The following is a 21,300-nucleotide window of genomic DNA, read 5'->3' as shown; positions in this document are numbered from 1 at the left end:
AACTGTTAAGCTTAATTCAAGATTTCTAAGCAGCAGAGTACAGAGGTCAGTATCTCAGACTGCTGCCAATGCTTTGATTTATAACCCAAAAGAAACAAATTCAGAAGGTGAAATACTGTAAATAAGATTATTTTTTAAAACTGAGAGACGCCATTCTGTGGAGTATTCAACAAACTTGCAACTTGTAAAAAGGTTGTTCAGGGAACTAGGAGTAAACCAACACTTTCTCATTGTTCATTGGACCTTGGAGGAAACAACTAAACAACGCAACAAACAGAACTCTTCAAATTGGTCCTCCTTGAATCCCCCTCGGAATAAACTTTGCATAAACGCCGCCTCGGATGTCAAACAAGAGTAGAAATCTGATTTTCTTAAAATTGGATTCTTTGCCAATGAGCTTACTTTTCTTGTGCAGAATTAAAATGTTTGGCAGTGCTGCAGTTTCCAGCATGCGTCTTCAGCCTCAGCAGGAGTCATGACCAGCGCTCCCCTCAAGCATCTGTTCGGGGCTGCAGGCTAAAGCGGAGGTGGATGCTGCACACGGGGGGGTTAAACACTGCATCATGCCCCGGACAAAAGGGAAAATGATGTTTTGCAGTGCAACTATTTTGCATCATTAAAAGTGTGCGTGAGGGGGAATTAAATCTCCCTTTGGTGACATTTGAGTCAAGATATCAGGAATACGCTGAAAATACCTCCTGCTTTACTCCACATTGGTACAACACGTAAAAGTATGTTTTGCTATGTCTTACACACAGAAGATCTAAGCACTGTCTCTTGCATTTTAAATGTCGGCCTCGGCTCCAAGAACAGACGCATGATGCAACATCGTGCAGGCTTTAATACAAAAGATGTCTTTTCTCGTGCTTCCTTTCATCCTGTCTCCCTCTCTCCTCAGGGAGCGAAGGCGTGGTGTTCAGCCATTCTGTCGAGACGTCACATGTACGAGCAGAACCGTTCCAGGATCTAAAGTAAGTACTGTCAGTGATTGTGTGTGTGTGTGTGTGTGTGTGTGTGTGTGTGCTCTAGACGGCCGTGCATGTAAAACGAACCGTGTGCAGCAGTTGTGCCTTGTTTTTGTCATTAAGTTGAGGTAGAATGTGCATGAAGTGTGTACTCTTGAATGATTACTAAGACTGTAAGTACAGCGATAAACAATTTCATGGGAAACGTGTTGATCTGTAAATAAGCTGAAAAAGCAGACTACAGCTGGTCATGTGGTGCAGTGAGCACATGACATGTAATCAGCCTCAGTGTTGCGTCTGAACTCACCAAGTTAGTGTTTTATTTTGGGCTAACTGAAGGTTTCAGTTTTCAACTCGTGAACGAGGAAGCGTGCGTGGTGTTAGCACCTGTGCTCTGCCTCTGGTCACTTCCTGTTAGCACCTGTGCTCTGCCTCTGGTCACTTCCTGTTAGCACCTGTGCTCTGCCTGTGATCACTTCCTGTTAGCACCTGTGCTCTGCCTGTGATCACTTCCTGTCGGCACGTGTGCTCTGCCTGTGATCACTTCCTGTTAGCACCTGTGCTCTGCCTCTGGTCACTTCCTGTCGGCACGTGTGCTCTGCCTGTGATCACTTCCTGTCGGCACCTGTGCTCTGCCTCTGGTCACTTCCTGTCGGCATCTGTGCTCTGCCTCTGGTCACTTCCTGTCGGCACCTGTGCTCTGCCTCTGGTCACTTCCTGTTGGCACCTGTGCTCTGCCTCTGGAGGAGGCTTCACAGACAAAGAGTCGCTTGGTGCTGCTATAAAAAAAAGATAATAATTTTCATCTTCTATTTACTGAACTTTGAGCTCTTTTGAAGTGTGCACTTACACACCAGTGTCGAGCTCGCTGCAGAAAGAGGTGTGATGGTGATTGGCAGCCTGACAGACCTGACACAGGGAACAAAAGCCCGTCAGTGTGTAACGTACGAAGGTCAGACTGTTATCAAATGACCTCTCACTCTGATACAAGCACAAACACATGTAGTGCACCCTGTGCTTTCTATATTTCAAACCTTTTGAGCTGACACACACACGATAAGCACCAGACCAAGTTAAGGGAGGGGTATGAACTGACAGTATCGGGCTGGGTTCATTCATGGTTTGCATTTCCTCACTGGAATTGTGTTTGGGGTATTTGTTCATACTCTCATAAAGCTCCGTTATCACCGATCTCCCAGCCTGAAACGTGTTTTATGACACGGTGCTTAGCAGAAGAGGCTTTTTGTGCAAGAAAACACAAACACCGCGAGTGGAGAGACAGACGCAGGAGAGAGAGAGAAAGAAGAAGAAGAAGAGGTGGTAAAGTATTGTAGAAACTGTGATGCTGTGTGCAGGGACAAAGTGAAGCAGAGAAGAGACACAATTGACTTGATTAAAGGGGGAGGGGGGCAGGGCTGGGGTTGGGGGGGATGAAGAGGACAATCAAACGGATAAAAAAAGAAGGCAGGGAGCAGAGGGGGGTGACGGAGGGAAAGTTCAGGAGGAGGGGATGGAGGTAAGTGTAGAGAAGAATAGATTAAATCCCACCAGCTCCTGCAGAGAGATTGCGACGTAGCAGCAGCAGATAATTCGATACAGACAAAATATAAAATCCATCACGGGTTCAGTTTCCCTTTTCAAAGACAAGTTGCAAATGTGAACTTTACAAAATTGGATCAAACCAAAGAAAATGTCACTTTTTTCAAAAAGTTTCACAACTTTTTTTTTTTGCTTTGGAAAGCAACGACTGGCTTCACTTAGTGCTGTCAAATGAATATTTCTCTCATCGTTAATGTTCTCTGAATTCTTGTGGTTAAATATGATTTGTCAAATTGTAATCCCATGTTTGAAATGAGATTATCTTGCATTTCAAACCAGTTTTTGTTAGATTTGTTTTTAGTTTCTTATGTTCAGGGTACTTTACTTCCTGTTTTGATATAAACCTTGCTTTTATTTTGAAATACTGTAAGGAAGTTTGGTAGATGGAAGGTTACATCATATCTAGTCTGTCTACAAACCCTCCAATGATTAGAAAAGTCCATCCTCTCCGTCTTCTGCCTGCTCCACTTTTCAGTAAATGTGTGCTCAAACAGGCTGTTTGGAGATTTTCCCTTTATGACATCACAAAGGGCAGTAGCCCCTCCCCCAGGTGGGTGACACTCCCACAGCTAGGTGTTTGTTCTGCCCTCTGAGTCTGCCTTCTCACCGTAAACAATAGGACATGGAGCCAGAAAGCACCGAGTACACCTGAGCCCTTCCAGAGGGGGGGCGTGGTCAGACACAGCTCATTTACATATTTAAAGCTACAGACACAGAAACAGCCTGTTCTGAGCAGGGCTGAAATAGAGGGGTTTATAGACATGATCAGATACAGGATCAGAGTGGATTTACAACAACACACTTCACACACACGTTGAAGAGGAGGGGAGTATGTCACCTTTAAAGGAGAAGCGCTCATCTGATCCAACGGCATCCTTTCATATAAGACAGCATATAACACAAGATCATGGAGAAAGAAAATATATTACGTAGATCCTGCATCATGAAGGAAAGTGAATCGAAGGGGTTCCTCTTGGCCTCAGGGATCCTTGACCTGATGGCCAAGTCCAGGGTTTAAACTCTTTGTCTTCTCACTTTGTCAATTGTCTTCATTCTTTTTTTTTGTCCTCAGTATCCCCACGTCCTCTTAAGCAATCACCTTTGAAGAAGACATTAAAAAAAAAAAGAATCAGACATAAAACGGTTCCAGAAACAGAGAGAAGTTGAAATTACTGATTAGACAGGTGTGAGATGGATGGACACAGAGAGACTCAAAAAAAAATGGCTAAAAGCAAAGCTTAATGGGCGGCAGAGGAAATGAGACTGCTTACATGCAGAGGGATCAAAGGAGAGGAGGGTGGGTGCGATCGAAGGGGCCGGCAGGACAAGAAGCAGCTACATTAGTTGAAGGAAACTGAGAAGTGATGGAGGGGAGGTGCAGAGATAGGAGGAGGAGTGAGAACATTGGGTCAGAGGACGGGTCAGTGCAGATAAGCAGAGCCATGAAACCTGCAGTGAAGGCCTCGGGTAAGACAGAGAACAGGAAGAGCTCCGACGACTGCTGCGATTCAACGCAGAAAATCCATTCAAGCAGCCGCAGGTATGACAGATTTCCTGTCATTCACACCTCTATTGATTGACACTCACAAATGAATGCAGCTCGAAGCTCTTATTGAGGTGTGCCGAGCATTCAGTCTCTTAGCATGCATCTTTAGAAACAGCTACAGAATAAATGCAAAACCTTTTTTCACACTTTACAAAGTTATGCTGACATTAAGTGCAACCCATGTAAGCGCACAAACTTTCAGACACAAAGAATGGATGGAGGTAAAATCCACGCGGGCATTAAGTGAAACCACTTACCGCCTCACACGCCGCCGTGTTCTCGATGCTGAAATCTGAATAAACACAAAGAAGTATAACAGAGCGAACCGCGGCGTCAAGGATGAGTACAAAGGTGAAGTCCTTCCTGCATAATATCCCATATGCTCTTTTGCAAGGTAACACTTGTTGTGAATTGGCGTGACATAAATGAAGATTGATTAATTCACACACAGCGTCCTTCAAATGAAACCTTGAAATCGAGACACTTTTGACACGATCTCTTGTGTCAGATATTTCCACGTCCCCGTCCTCAGCTCGTCTTGATTCGCTGCTGAGTGCAAAGGAGAGACAAACAGAGATGACGTTATTGCCATGATTTATTTGTTTTTTTAAGTTTTTAATAATGATGTCTTCAGTGCGTAAGGAATAACACACAGTGAGGTGACCAGTATCAGGGACATGGAAGGGAGAACCATCATCCTCCATGGAGTCAATCAATTCTTGAATTTGGGGAGAGAAAAAAATCAGATACTGATCATCATCTTTGAACTATAGAGACAAATACATAAATACATTTTCATTGTGTTGATCTGTCAAATGCAGTTATCAAACACTCGTGGAAGTGATTCACTCGATGGTCACTGCCGAGCGTTGGTACGTGTGTCACCGCTCGACTCTCTGCAGAGTGATGATGCGTGTTGTTACCCATACAGCGCCCTCTGCTGGTCAAAGATAACTGCTAGTGTAAAACAATAAAACAGTAATTAAATGCTTTTTCATTGGGAAATAAATCAAGTAATATTGGCGCATATCTGCAATAAAATTAACAGATACTGTCACTGATATCAGCGGATATTATCGGCTGGCCGATTAATGAGAATTATTAATTAATTAATTATTACAGAAATCTGATTCTAACCAACAAAAACAGACTTAGGGGTCTTGTCTAAGTCACGAGCAGGATTTCCAGCTCATCGACCTCAAGTGTAAATCCACTCTGATCCTGTATTTGATCATGTCTATAAACCCCTCTATAAAGTTTGACAAGAATGCTTCAGGTCTCCTCTGAACCTGCGTTTAACTTGACTTCCTTGTTGCTTTGCACGCTTCACTGGATCATCTTTGCAGGGCTTCTATGTCTTTATAAATGTTTGTGACTTGTGTGTGTTGTGTTTGTTTCCGGCTGCAAACCGATTTCCCTGTAGGCACAATAAAAATAAAAACCTTTGACTTTTGAGCTTGTCAGGAATGTTCCTCATCCCCACCTGCCACTTTCCTTTTTTTATTGAAAAAATCAATATAGTTTCATGCAAGTTCCATCTGTGGATATGTTGTCAGGTTCTTTTTGCGGAGCGTATTTTATACCTCCCATTAAAGATATCAACGTGAAGGATCAGAAGCAGTTCTCCCTTTCTTTTTCAAATTCACCAAAGAGTTTAATCCCTCTTTGCTCAGAGCGTCTTATCTCTCTATCTCTCTTTTCCTCGTGATATCTTTGTCCTCATCTTTCTGCCTCCTAACTCTCTCTTGTTGACTAAATCTCTGATTCTCCCACCTCTTTTTTTTTTTTTTTTGGTCCTCCTCTTTTTTCGCTCTCATCCAGTCCCGATGTTCACCACATGTGCACCTCCTCTTTGTCTCCCTGCACGTTTTCCTGTGTCGTTGTGAAAAGCGGAGCGTTATGCAGTGAAGGTAAATGGGACATGTAATGAGCAGATTGAAGTCCATTTGAAGCTAATGATGTATCGTAGAGTTTAACACCAGAGGGGGAGGGGAAGACAGAGAGGTGGAACACACTTTACATGAGGAAAGATATGTGAACAAATTCAAGAAAACGTAGAGATCAAATTGATTGCAGGCTGTGAGGTCTGTGCTTCATAATTACCGTGCTGAACGCCACACTGTGTTCAAACTGGGTTATGCTAGCAGCACGGGCATGAGAGCGCTCTGCAGCTTTCCAGAGAACACTCCAGGAACGCCGCACCGTGTTCTCTCTGAGCCTCTGCTGTGATCGCCACTGTGTGCCGCGTCCACCGTATTCAACTTTCTCATGCAAACTGCTCGTGCACTCCAAAGTGTGCAGAGTGAGAGCAGGAGACAGGCAGGAGAGTAAAATGCTGCGTCTGGCACTTTGTATTTAAAAGACGCTGAATTCCCCGTCTCAGGGAGGCATTCACGACTGAATCACACGGAGAAAGAAAGGAGGTTGACAAAACATCGACTGCATAAAAAGTATAAAATGGAGGGAGATAGCTGTGGGAAGGTTAGCGTGGCGAGCACACGAGCTGCAGGTTTGTTGACTTTTAAGGGTTGCAATGGAAACAGTTTACTGATAGAAGCAGAGCGTCAGCGTGATAACAAAACTGCTTTTCATTATCAGGAGAAACACGAGGCTGAGGCAGCACTCTGACTATAACAACTCTTCAAAGTGTGGATGCACCTTTTAGGTTGACAACAAAAAAAAAGTTCCCAAACGCAGGGACAGTGTTGGATGTTTGAGCAGCCCGACAGGAGACTGAGTGTCTCAGCGTTTTCAGTCCAGGCTGCGCTGGAGTGACGGGACTTTTTTAACGTTGGAATTTGATCTTCACATTAATTAAAGCTATCTATAATTACAAGACATGTTATCACAGCATGAGCGGTTTAATAATATAGAAGAGCACGCAGGCTTACTGGAGATTTGATCCTATATTAACCCGATGCCTTCATGAACACGTCTCTGTGAAGACGGAGGAGATGCTTCTTGATTAAGGGAGCCAATCATTGGACTTAGAAGTCATCGCTGTACGTGAGGCTATCAAGGTTTTAATTAGAAGTTTTTACGTGTTCATTTCCATGCACCCACTTAGTTTAAACCTGCAGTTCCTCCAGTGTCCACTAGAGGCTGGCTGCAGGAACACAGGAAGTCACATACACACCCATTCAAAAAAGCCCTAGATAAGCTCATGTCTCGATCTGCTCTGCATTAGACAGGGAGCTGTGAGTCGGAAGGTTAGCGGTTCAATCCCTCGCTCCTGCAGCCACATGTCTGACGTGTCCTTGGGCAAGACACTTAACCCTAAGATGTCACTTTACTCAGCAGCCTCTACCATCAGTGTGTGAATGTGTAGATGAGGCGCGTAGCTCTGGGCAGTCATACCACCATAATGTCAAACATGCAAGACATCACCTAACAGGTGATGGAGCATTTTGTCTCACTGCACGACGAATGAAATAACGTGCAACTAAAGAAAGCTCACGTCCAAATCTTCTTAAAATCGTGAAGTGAACACTGAAGTCGAGACAAATATGCAGACGAGGTTTATTTTGACCCATCACAGAGAAATGAAGCCAGGATGAGACAAAGACAGCACTTGTGATGTCCTGCGTGTTCGCTGTTAGAGCTGCTTTGGTGGATGACGTGTCTTTCAGGCTCTCATCAGTTAGAGAGTCTTCTTAAATGATTAACCTCCAGTTTTCATGTTTCATGTTCTTTCTGAATTATTCTTTGTATTCTTCTCATCTCCTCCTTCAACACACGTCGATTGAGTGACAGCACTTTAACAGACGAATGACGAACACCGTCAAGGCACGTGTGTGCTGTCTCATCTTCCCTTCCTTTTGTGTCCTTCGCTTTGATTTGCTGCTCACAAGCTTCTCTTCACCTTGGCTATTTTTATCAAATGGACTGACGTCTAACTTTATGAATCATGGAGGTGAGTGTGAAGAGGAGAACAAAGTGTCACATTTAAATAAACTCAGATGTGCTTAAGAAAATATCTGACACGATGTTATTGGAAATATGAGTGACAGGACTCCTGAGTCAGTCAATACACGCTGACAGAAGTGCCAACTGTGGACTGAGATAGCGGTTCAAAGGGAAGAATTTCAATCAGCACTGTAAAAACTGAAGACGGCAGAAGAGACACATGAGTGGTTGGAGAGCTTCGATTGACAGTCAGGCAGCACTGACAGAGCTGTCATCTGCATACTTCAAAATTAGCTCCAATTTTAGTCCTCCTGTGTTGGTCCTAATCCCCAAGGTTGTCCTTTTTTCAGTGATCAGGCTTCAAGCAGCGTGGGCAGCACTGATACATTTCCCTTCTGGCTTTCTGATGAGGATTTCTGGCTTTTTTTTTTTTTTTTTGGAAACAAGCTAGCACTGACAAGTTTTCACATATTTGAAAGAACATGTTGTAATAAAGGCTGCACCGTGTATGGTCAGTGCGGTCTCCTCCCCTCCTCCTTGCATGTGTGGCTTCTCTCCGGCTTCCTCCCACAGTCCAAACACATGCTGCTTAGGTTACCTGCTGACTCTAAATTACCCGAAGGTGTGAATGTGAGTGTCTGGTTGTCTCTATATCTCAGCCCTGTGATTGGCTGACAGCCAGTCCAGGATGTACCCTCACCTCTTGACCAGTTACAGCTGGGATCAGGAAAAGTGGTCTAGATAATGAATGGATGGATGGACATTTTTGGTGGAGCAAGAGTTAGAGCTGGATGAAAAAATTACATCTCAGAATTTATTTTTTTTCTTGGAAGAAATAATAAAAGCCAAGTCAGATCCACGTGGGCCAGCTGCACAAGGTCAGCATGCACGTGAGCGAGGCGGGGCAGGTGAAGGCGGACAGACAGTGAGAGGAGGAACAGGACCTCTGGCAGCTCCACTGAAGAAACCTACAAGATAAACTCCTGTTTTTTTGGTGATGCACCTTTTTACTCCACACTGCTGAGAACTTCACATTTCAGTGCAGGCCCCCGCTGAAGGTCATCTCATCTTACTGCGTGATTAGGTCACCACGTGTTTGGAAACAGAGAAAGGTCAAACGGAAAGCAGAAAGTTTATCTGTGTTGCCCTTTCGCACAGATACCGACTCAAAGGGTTTCTTACATGAAAGGACAAAAAAAGAGGCTCCTCCCCCTTCTCGTCCGTCAAACATCAAATCAGACACATTCCTGAAGTGAAAATATACTTGATGATTGTAGTACGTAAAGTTTAAAGTTCACACCGGAAGTCCAGCCCTTTCTTTCGTCTGATTGGTCAGTGAGGTGAAGTGCTTACAGACCTTTAATCACACAGCTTTGATTGACGCGTAAATTAATGAATATTCATTAAAGAATAAGAGTGAAACACAGAATGAGTGTGTACATTCCTCCAACAGATAGAGAACAACACCACAACTTTACCTGTCCATCTCAGACCTCAGATGAAATAAGCCAGGTGAGCAGTTACAGTTTCCTGTGGTGGTGGTGTTGGTCGTTTCTGCAGATTTTTCCCTGCTATCCTCCGGTAGACGTGGAACGGCAGTAGCTCAGTCTGTAGGGACTTGGGTTGGGAACCGGAGGGTCGCCGGTTCAGGTCCCGGCACGGACCAAGTCCGGAAATTGGTCTGGTAGCTGGAGAGGTGCCAGTCCACTTCCTGAGCACTGCCGAGGTGCCCTTGAGCAAGGCACCGAACCCCAACAACCGCTCTGGGGCGCCCTCTGTGGGCAGCCCCCTCACTCTGAGACCTCTCCATTAAATGCAGAGTGAAAAACCGAATTTCCCCTCGCGGGATTAATAAAGTATATGAAAAAAAAAAAAAAGAACACACCTGGTGGCGAGGAAGAGCTCCGAGCGCGGGCTGGTAATCTGAAAGGGTCGAGTTTGCACAGGGAGCCAACCGGATGTCGCGGCAGGTGTCGCTTTTTTAAAAAAAAAATTATTTATTTATTTACAGGATTTCAGCAGCTGGAGACTGTGGAGGAAAATGTTGAAAGATTCAGGAGTAAGAGATTAAGTTGAAGTCAAAGTGATCAAAACAATAAGAAAGTGAGGTTTCAGAAAATGGACAGCATTTTTTTTTAAACCTTTATTTAACCACGTTTGTCCCATTGAGATTAAAAACCTCTTTTCCAAGAGAGACCTGGCCGAGACAGGCAGCAACAAAAAGCAAAGTCTGCCAAACAGGCGGATATGAGGGGAGACACAGAGACCCAGGCAAGGAGCTAAATGTCTGCATCGCCACAGAAATCATGATTATCATTCATTTCCAAACATTTTCAATCCATAGTTTGTTGTTTGCTGTCGGGGTGTAAAAAGCTTTAAGACGATTATCTCAATTGTTTATGCTGCAGTAAAGACATAATTATTATTACTTATCACAGAGTTATTATTTAAGTTAGTTTGTGAGAAGTTCAGTTCTCTTGAACACATCACACCTGAGGATGACCTTGGTTTGCAGCTGCAAGCCAAAAAAAAAAAGAACTGCAACACAAAAAAACCTACCTTGACAGAAACACAGAAATCAATCAACAATTAACTGACCAACAGAAGTTTGCAGAGTCTCCCACAGCAGCTCTGCACTGCCGTCAGGTCTCTAAACTCCATCTGACGCTTGGCTCCTCAGCAGAGAGCAACGAGCTGCTGCACAGTCGATATCTCCCCGGTTTTATCCACTCTTTCATCCTCTTATCCCTCCCTCTGTGACTCCTTCTCCTCTAGCCCAGTCTTGGGGTCATGAGAAGGCTCCCCGGGGGAAACGTAGGCCTTACACAAGCAAGGGCATCGGAGGAGGATTTGTGCTCTGCGCCCCTTCAACCCCATCCCTCGCTCTGTTTCCATGTGTCTGTATATCCTTCCATGTACGAGACAGTAACAGGACTGCAGGAGGAGCTCAGGGGCATGGGAAAGGCTTGGATTTATGAGGAGAGAAACTATAGAGCAGTTTGAAGATGAGCTTTGGACAGTACGTTTCTTCATTATGTATCTTGGCGTGATATTACTCTTTAAACAGAGAGAAGCTTCTATCGGTCTATCAGGCACATGAGACCAAACCAAAAGACACATTTCCTTCAAATCAAAACAGATGCGTTATTAAAGTGAGACTCAGTTTTACTTATTTTTCATGGACCAGTGTTGGAATTGTTTACTTCCTAGTCGACCAAACGCCTCTTTGTGGAAGTATTTCTCTTTCTATTTTTTCATTAATTTCAACATAATTAGGATTGTAATGATACCAGAATGTAAACATGTATGTGATACCAGTAAAGACAAAAGTCCCGGTTTGACATGGAAACAAAAATACAAGTCAAATGCCAGAAATGCAAACAAACTCCTGAACACTGTTTACATTGCACAAATATTAAAGGAGCAGTATGTCACTCTGTCACCTAGTGTTAAAAATAGGTACTGCAGTCCAAACTCAAAACATTACAGAGCACAGTCTTCTATCTGAAGCAGTTCCACTGCCCGCTTCCATCGCTGCAACACCTGTTGACCTGATAACTGCTCTCATATCTGGCAAACCCAGGGGCGTCCAAAACGGCCTTCAAAGCCCCGCCTACCTTCTCTGGTCCAATCAGATCCAGAGCATTCAGGAGCAGAATTTAAAGTTAGAAGGACAAAATCCCTGAATCTAAATGGCTCCTTCATCTACTTGTTGTTCTTTTAATAGGTAACCCTCTGATCTTCGAAAGCTTTCCCTGGGAATTTGAATTCCTTGCAATGTCAGATGTGGTTCCGTCAGTTTACTCTTTCCTTGCGTCCATCCTGTGACAGTAAATTTCCAACGATTAGTAATCAGGTACCATGGTCCAGTGGATTCATCTAAGTAGAGTTTGGGAATGAAATTTGTCTCTTTGTCTTTCTCGTTTTTCATCCGGTGGTTTTTAATTCGGCTCCTCGAGAGTTCTGCTTGTCTTCCTCGATGGGCAGGTAATAGCAGGTAATTGCATTCTCCTGGTATCCACTTGGGGTGTGGAAAAGCAGCTTAAAGAACAGTAAGAATAATATGCCAGCAGTTTCTCTGAGTCCTGAACATTGAGAGAGATCCATTGCTTTCTGTTCGGCCCACCGGCTATGCCAACCACCTCTCCATCCTATTGCTATAGGAGGCCTGTATCTAACATCTAATGAACATGTGTTTGTTTGGTGCCTGTTTTTACATAATGTTGATAAAGTTGATTGATCGGATGCTCTGCACATTTCCTTGTCTGATTTCCGGTATAGGTCGTTTTTTTCTGTCTCGCTTGACGTGTGCGTATCGAAGACGGTTCAGAGCGTAGCGCGGTTCCTGGCGTGCTCTGTCGAGGGATCGCGGCGCTCGCTGTACAAACACAATCATTGACTAGAGTGGCAGCAAACGGCGGCGTAGTGCGTGGCACTGATGGACCGTGGCGCTGACGGAGTACGTGGAGATTGAACGAGTCTGTTAATGTACACAGACTGGTATTCCACCAGTCATTCATAGGTATTCATTCATACCGTCCATATTTACCAGCTCTGGTTTTTCTGATTCCAAGTTTGGGCCGAGAATTTTTTTCCACATTTCTATGTAGTCAGCTTCAAAATGACAAGACAGCTAATACGGCTTAATGGCCTTGAGTCCTTGGGGTTCTTCCAATATCTCCCAATTACAGAGAGTAACATTTCAAGAGTCCTTGAAGTAGGGATCGGAGAAACGATCTACCCTGTGGCCTCGTTTTTTCTTTCCCCTCTTCAGCTTCACTTCCAACTGTTCACCCAACTCTGACTTACTTTCATAAGAACTTGGCGTAAAGGTCAGAAAACGTCAGGAATAACGTCTCAAAACAGGTTTCTGGTTGAACACGTAGAACCGACGGATACAGACGGGTGGATTCAAAACAATTTAATTCTCAGCACACAGCACGCTCATTATCTTGTCTACACCGACGGTCCCGAGTCAGAGGTTTAACAAACAATCCAGAGTTGTTTTAACCTTCTCATTAGAGAAGCACACTTCACATTTCCATTTAAATTGAGGTTATATTTCTCACATACCTAGAAGGAAGCACAAGGTGATCTGGATAAGGCCTACTTCCCACGCTAACGTCAAAGGAGTCTCGTTGTGGAGTTATTCCAGTCAAGATGTCTTTTGAGCGTGCCACGTGGAGGAGGCATGGTGTGGGACGCCAAAGTACACCGTCTAATTAGCTCCCCAAAAGAAAAAAAAAACTCTCAGACTTAACCCGCCCCTGGCTGTTTTTTGATTAAAAAGTCTGGATTTGTGTCAAAGTAATTGGAAATCATTAAAATTTAGAATGAGCCCCGTTCTCTTTGAACCGTGCCCTTGAGAAAAAAGAAGCTTCACTTCACACAAGAGTTCCCATTTACGAAGGGAAGTTCACTTCCTTAATGGTTTTTGAACAATACCTCTTTTTTTTATCGGTTCACGCTTCGGGTCAACTTGATAGACGGATCGATTACAAGTTTGACGAGTATGTTTTCATCCTGTCTGGCTTTTCTTCTCGCTACCCTTTTATGCTGTGCACTGTGATCACCAAAGCAGCCAAGTCTTTGCATAAACTCGAGTTTCAACCAAAGACCACGAGGTTTTGGATGCGTCTAACTTTCCTCTCTTCTTGGGTACAACGAGGGCAATCAGCCTCGCCCTGCACTGTTCTGTCTCTTATTGATCAGACAAGCAGAGAAATCATTGAGAGCAAACAGAGAGAGGGGAGACGAGAAGAATAACAAGCAGACACAGTTATGGGAACGATCCATAATGTATCTGTATTTCTGTGTGTATTTGTTAAGAGTGTCCTGTTCTACATACTGAAGCAGGACTTTATACATTACACTTTAAAGAGACAAGCTGATGGGATGAAGATGGGAGCGAGGCGGGGCCTTGTTGTGAATGTTAGATCAGACACCTCTTATTGGCAGAGCGTAGTGGGCCGTAGACAGAGTACAGAACTTGATGCTGGAGTTTAGGGGGCGGCAGGAGCTGAGTCCGTCGGGCCCTGGGTTGGGATCTGGAGGGTTGCCAGTTCAAGTCCCGGTGCAAACCAAATCTGGAAATGGTCTGGTAACTGATTCCAGTTTAAATAAATACACTAAACTTATAAGAAAGAAGCTTCTGTGATCATGATGACAGGAAGATCCCAAAGCCTGAAAGAAGAATTCAGAGTTTTCTAAATAATAATAGAAGAAGCATCCAAGGAACAAGCTAGAACTCGTGATGCCTCATGTTGACTTTTGTCTGGGCCAAAAAGTTGCACTCGAACGCACCTCAAAGACTTCAGCCGACGGCCAACCACCTCGTACGTTCTGAGCATGCGTGAGAGGAAATAACTCTCCATGCCAGCAGGCGGCGGTGTGAAAAGACCATTTTCACACCGCTGTCCGTTACCACTCGTGTTGTAGGTCGTCTACTAATCCAGAATGCTGTAAGATGAAAAGTTAAAAATGGTGAAAGCATGGAGACAACAGCTCAAGGGGCTTTTCCAAACCCGTGTCGAGAGCTGGAGAGATATAAAACCTCCAAACAGCCAATCAGAGAGATTCCTCTCACCGACTGCTAACGCCCATTCAACATGTTCAATCAACCAAAAAAGGTCCAACAAGGGCCGACGGGTAGCACACCGCAGAAACTACAGCGATGACCGCTCCGCGATTGTCCAACTGGGACCGACGGCCAACGATGTCCTCGGTGTGTCAGGACCTTTACGTTTGCACCGTCTCCCTGCGTATTAAGCCCGACACACACTGAAAGATTATCCAGGCTTTTGTATCCACACTCAGTAAACTGTGTGCAATGTTGCTCTGCTGTTATTTGTCTTTGTTGATTGTTGTGAGTATTTGAACATCAGCGGTGTTGTACACATCTTGAGGGGAATACATGGAACCCCGTAAATATTCAGCAGTCATGCCATATTGCCACACATCTGTTCCTTATGCAGATCTGTGTGTGTGTGTGTGTGTGTGTGTGTGGGGGGGGGGGGGGGGGGGTGGGTGTGGGTGTGTGTGTTGCAGGGATAGAAGGCTGTTAATATCAGATTTTGCATAAGAGCCAAATGTTCCACTGTGGATAAAGACTTCTACAAACGGCTTGAGGCTGTTTTCAGCTGAAATCACAGGATACAAATAACATTAAAAACAAAATACTAATCACACACACACACACACACACACAAACAGACACGCCTCACCTGGTAGACAAACACACACACACACACACACACAGTCCTAATCCTAACACAGCTGCATCGAGCCGTGTTACATGGCACACTGGGGAGTTTGTATGACTTCATGGTTTGAATTCAGGTCAGTAGAGAAGCATCCAGAACATCCAAAAAAACAGCCTGCAGCTTATTATTTTCTAAAAGTCATCATCGATGGTTTTACCCCGTTAGAATAAGAAGGTGCAGATCTAGTAAGAGATGTCGGACAGGAGACGCCAAACTTTAAAGCTCCTTGCCTCAAAAATCAGGGTACGAGAGACTGGGGACATGTAACGCCGTCCACACACACACACACACACACACACACACACACACACACACTAATAGAACAATGCAGACGCCCACACATAGTTAAATCTATTCTAACAATGGCACCTATTAAAAGGTTTTAAATGTAATCATGCTTCCAACGTATGGACCATAAATGGTGTCATTCTTGTCTTTGCTGGACACGCCCCTCACCTCCATGCCTGCAGCTTATTGGTCTAACAAACAAATCGCCGGCTTTACAGGGGCCTGATTGGCGGATCTATGTGTTTTTCTGTTTAGTTTTTGCAGCTATCCTTCTGATATGATGATTTCAACGTGTTTCTAGATGAGCCTGATTCATCCTGCGAGCCGAACTTATCGGTCTAATTAGTTAACAAGATTGACCTTCATGCTCACTGCTGAAACTCTTTGACCTTCATGTTCAAAGAGAAATAAAAGATCGCAGGATAATGTAGAGTTAAATCTGTAGACTGCGTTCAATACAAAACACTCAATAAACATGTTGTTTTTTTCCCTGACTGTGTTTTAAAGGTCGACATTTAAACTCTTAATGTGCTTCGACACAAACAAGCAGATGAAGTGTCGGAGTTGTGTTATTAGTCGTTGATGGGTAGACGCGCTCTGACTGACACGATGACAAACCATAATCAAGCTGACAATCAGAACCCACTTCAAGAAAACTTTCAGTGTTTCAACTTTCAGCCGTCTTCACTGTTATCTCCGGCTGACTCATACAGGGGAAAAACAGAAAAGGGCACAGAACAGGGGAGTCTTCATGTTAAATCGAGATTAGCTTGACTGCACAATATATATTTTTTATAGGTTGTTGGGACATCAAAATACAAGAAACAATGAGGGATTTTTGAGTTTTAGGAGTCAGCCTCAAGTGGTCACTGAAGGAACTGCACTTTGTTTTTCAACACCTGATTGATATATCACCGCTGCAGCGTCTATTTACAGAATAATGTTGTCACACATGTACAACCAAGAGCAATACAATTGGACAAATTTACATTATAATATTCGAGTATTAGATTATCTGTTATTATGTCCTATCGATAGGAAAAGCCTAAAACGTTGAGGCAGTTACAGCTGTAACTTTGTTTGAGACGTTTCTATAACTCCATGTTAAAGTAACCTTCTTCATGTTTCAACTGTCTTTGTGGTAAGATTGAAAAGAGTGGACTTTGAAATAGCACTGGTAAATATTAAAGGACCAATCAGAGAGCTGCTCTCTCCCTCTGTGATCAGTCAGCCAATCAGAGAGCTGCTCTCTTCCTCTGTGATGATGAAGGAAACATGCTGTGTTGAAGCTTCTCTGACAACAATGCAGCAGCCAGTATGTCCTCCTTCTAACTTTAGATTCTGCTCCTAAATGCTCTGGATCTGATTGGACCAGAGAAGGTAGGAGGGGCTTTGAAGGCCGTTTTGGACGCCCCTGGGTTTGCCAGATATGAGAGCAGTTATCAGGTGAACAGGTGTTGCAGCGATGGAAGCGGGCAGTGGAACTGCTTCAGATAGAAGTGATTGTACCCGAGCTAAAAAGCCTCTGCATGTTTCTAATAAGCTCCAGCAGCAGAAAGCTGCTCAAACTAGGATCAATGTTGGAGATGAAACATGGAGAGAGGTTAGAACGCAGAAAGCTTTACAGACCCATGCAGAGCTGGCTAAACACTGAAGCTACAGTGTCCACCACATGCTGAGCTGGCTAAACACTGAAGCTACAGTGTCCACCACATGCAGAGCTGGCTAAACACTGAAGCTACAGTGTCCACCACATGCAGAGCTGGCTAAACACAGAAGCTACAGTGTCCACCACATGCAGAGCTGGCTAAACACTGAAGCTACAGTGTCCACCACATGCAGAGCTGGCTACACGTGAACGCAGCATAAGAATCACACAGGTATTTACAGTAATGTCTGTGGTGTAAATCTGTGCTCTGCCTGTTGTCCACAGTTTCTGTGTCTTTGAGAAGATGTCCTCACCTCTGCATCCTTTCTGCCTCTCCTTCCTTTTTGCTGTTGTCTGCACCTTGCTGTACAGGATTTTTAGCTCTGTGACTATCAACATTCTTATCGAGGTGTATTTTTAAGTTTTTGAGAGCTTTGTGGCAAGTTTTAGTTTTTGCAGTTCTACATGGCAGTCAGTTGAGCCTGCAGCTGAATAAATCTGTGATTTTTAAGGCCAAGTGATCACAGGCCCGGAGTCTAATTAGTGAGGCGAAATTGTCTCTTAAGAAAGTGAAATGTTCCTCATCACAGCTCTCAGACATGCGGTGCAGGGAGTGGAGACTCGCTTTAACTGTAGAGAATACCGGTGTGAAGAAGCATCGTGCTACTTGATTTTATTCCCATGTGTTTTTGAGGAAAGATCACGCGTGTCATGTGTAGAACAAGTGAGGCATGAAGGAGAGGAAGGATCCAAACTCTATAAATAACATACGTCTGACCACGAGAGAGAGAGAGAGAGAGAGAGCGAGTAATATCTGGAACACATCAATAGATGATATAGGGTAGGGTAGGATATACAGTACTTTCCCCCAAGTGGACCAAAAGACAAGAAAGAGAAACACATGAAGTAACAGAACTAGGGATCTAAAGGGAGAGAGAGAGAGAGAGCACAAGCAGACACTCTATGCTCTGCTTCATCGCCTGGCCTCCTGCAGACATCCCATCAGTGTTTCTCTCATTCCTCCGCCTCGCCCTGCACCTCCTGGACGGAAACAGACTGTGTGCGCTCTTTGTTTCTCAGCTGAAAAATACATACAAACACATGGTGGAGAGTTCCTGGTGCTAAAAAATTAAACATCTCCACCACTTCACATCTTTCTTTTTCATCCCAACACTTTGAAGGAGCAGTACGTAGCTCTGCCCCCTACTGTTTAAAATGTGTACTGCAGTCTAAACTCTAATCATCACAGAGAGCTGGCTCTGCCCCTTCCTCTCTAGAATGGATGCTCAGACAGGTCACCATGTGGTGGACACTGTAGCTTCAGTGTTTAGCCAGAGAAGAGTGAAGTTGATTGTTCTTCCATCTTTATAACGGGTAACATGATAAGATGATCAGAGTCCTTCTCTATGTTGCTGCAAATATCCAGCTCACCCAGAGGGATCATAAAAGTTTCATCCAGTCTTCAGACAAATTGAAAGACATTTAAATATCGAGTGATGTGGTAAAGCTGCTGCCTGAAACCTCAGGGCCCGTCGCTGCCCATGATGAGGACGATGTCTCTGTCCAGTGTCGAACCCATCCTCACGTCTGCTTGCACAGTGTTTGTATCCAGGCGTTAAAGAGCATATTGCAGGTTAAAGACAAAACTTAACTAATCATAGGAAAATACGTTAACAATACTGTTTTTAAAGAAATTCTGAAATTAATAACCCACAGGGTCTCCTGGAGACGTTTTAGTACGTGTTCGCACGTCTTTGCTTTTTACTTCCGCATTCGGCTGTGACGTAGCATAAGGGAGTCCCGCTGAATCCCCGTCTGTTTAACATAGAAAACCATGGATCCGAGTGTCACTCCCGTCAATAAATAGGAAGAAAATATGTATTCCTTTACATTTAATGGTGTGCTGGTTTATTATTCTGAACCTGTTAGATGTGATAGAGAGCAGAAACAGGCAGGATTAGAGGAATAACGGCCTCAGGAGAGAAGCTGTGAGGAGAGACCCGGAGCAGGCGTCCTGCTGAGTGACAGGTGTCAGCTCGCCATATATGGGCGAGTGCTGTGTTCACATCAGCTTATGTTAAGTTTGTAATCACATTCAATAAATTAAAAAACAATTTGTAGAAGGTGCAAGTGCCGATCATTCACCTTTACATTGTATGGGAGCTGCTTGTAAAAACGGCAAATCTGTACAACGTATTACGGTGCCGCGCTGTGCGCGCGAGAGAGAGAGAGCGGGAGAGAGAGAGAGAGAGAGAGAGACAGACAGACAGACATAGAACCCGATTACACGGCCTGTGCAAATGCAGCACCATGTCTTTATTGTTTATTCCTCATGCAGCTCAGTGCTCACGTTGTTATAGAAAATACAGTGTATGGTGCAGGATCACGGCGCACGTAATCCACACAAACATGCACAACAGCGCACACACTCCACAGTTTAATACGTGCACATATATTAGGCTACTACAAAAAGTTTAAAGTTTTAATGGGATAGAGGACCGACGTAAAGCTTGTGTTTCTGTTTGTTTCCAAACCGCGCGTTCCGTCTTTCCCCACTGCGCACACACAAACACACACACACACACACACACACACACTCCACAGTTTAATACGTGCACATATATTAGGCTACTACAAAAAGTTTAAAGTTTTAATGGGATAAAGGACCGACAGAAGTAAAGGTTGTGTTTCGTTTCGTTTCCAAACTGCGCGTTCCGTCTTTCCCCACTGCGCACACACACACACACACACACACACGCGCGCGCGCACACACACACGCGCTCTCTTGTAACAGAGTTGGATTTATAATAAATCGTATGACTACATATATTAAAACAGACTGTCCGATGTCTATTACGCTCACACTAGAGAATATACAGAGGATTCCAGCAGATCAAATCATTAAACGCTTTCTGTCTGCGTATATAATATTTTATGTTAAACAGCCAGAGATTTAAATCATTAATAAGGAAACGTTTTTGTGTCTGATACCGAAATATTCAACGTGTCTGTTCGATCGTTTCTGAGGTTGTGGGAATAATTCACCAAAACACACTATGAATAATCAAGCCACTTACACTGTGCACCCGAATGTGCGCCGCGCAAGTTACAAACTATAGCAGGGAGGCATCCTGTCTGTTCTCACTCACTACCACGTATCATCACACCTCTTTAATCATGTTTTAGCCTGTTTTTGTGCTTTAATTCTTTTGTGCTGCCTTCTAAATGTTTGTTTGTAAAGTGTTTGATGCTCTCGGTGCAAGACAAGTTCCCCCAGGGGCAATAAAGGCTTCATTCATTCATTCATACACGGACGCATAAAGCCGATCAAAGCACAGTCAGAGAACGGGACTCCCTCATGTTACGTCATATGACGCGTTGTTGGAAAAAAAGCACGTTCTAAACGGCTATGCTAAAACAGCCACTTTCTCCTCTAAATTAGAGCACTTATGTGTTGTAGAACATATTAAAAAAATAACCTACTTATTTTACAGCCATTAACAGACTATATAAAATATTAATTAAAAATTTTTTTTAACCTGCAATATGCTCTTTAAAGGTTGAGTTTCTCATCCTTGTGAATCCCGCCTCTTCTTCACGGCATCGTTACAGGAGCTATGTTCAGTACAGAAGGTGAAGACACTGACTGAGCGTGCCCGAGTCTCTCTCTCTCTCTCTCTTGGCTGTCAGGGCGCTCGTTTGGCTCTGCTGGAAAGAATGCCGACACGATGATGATGACACGAGGCGCAGACTGTCCCGTTGTTTTCTGACCTTGTAGCGACAATTGGGAGCAAAACAAAAGCACATATATACCTTTCTCTGCGTGTCTGCGTTTATTCATACGATGAAGTATAAAGTCTTTTTGTTTTCCTTCATTCTGAGAGCGGCGAGCAGCTTCTGTGTCTTGATGTTGAGATAGTTCTGTGGTGGAAAACAAAACTCTTGGGACAAATTAGTTTGTGGCGTTGAAAAGACGCAGAAGAAGAGAAAGGTTTGATTTGGTTGTTAAAAGTTTTGCCAGAGTTTGAGATGATCCCTGCGGCTGGGACGGAGTCATACGGAGGTGTTTTTTTTATTTGACCATTT

At 44.0% G+C, this 21,300-nt stretch overlaps 1 protein-coding gene across 2 annotated transcripts in view; it reads left to right on the top strand.

Moving 5' to 3' along the window:
* Window positions 1-21,300, top strand: part of LOC306818793 (zeta-sarcoglycan-like) — a 313,446-nt gene that overhangs the window by 265,130 nt on the left and 27,016 nt on the right. For both annotated transcript variants that reach the window (XM_079336511.1, XM_079336512.1), the window contains one exon: window positions 899-971. In XM_079336511.1, the coding sequence (XP_079192637.1) occupies window positions 899-971 (73 nt within the window). The remainder of the gene's footprint in view (window positions 1-898; window positions 972-21,300) is intronic.

This window comes from Symphodus melops, assembly GCF_947650265.1.
Source record: "Symphodus melops genome assembly, chromosome: 2".
Taxonomy (NCBI): domain Eukaryota; kingdom Metazoa; phylum Chordata; class Actinopteri; order Labriformes; family Labridae; genus Symphodus; species Symphodus melops.
The sequence above is the reverse complement of the archived record's forward strand: the minus strand, read 5'-3'. Positions and strand labels throughout refer to the sequence as shown.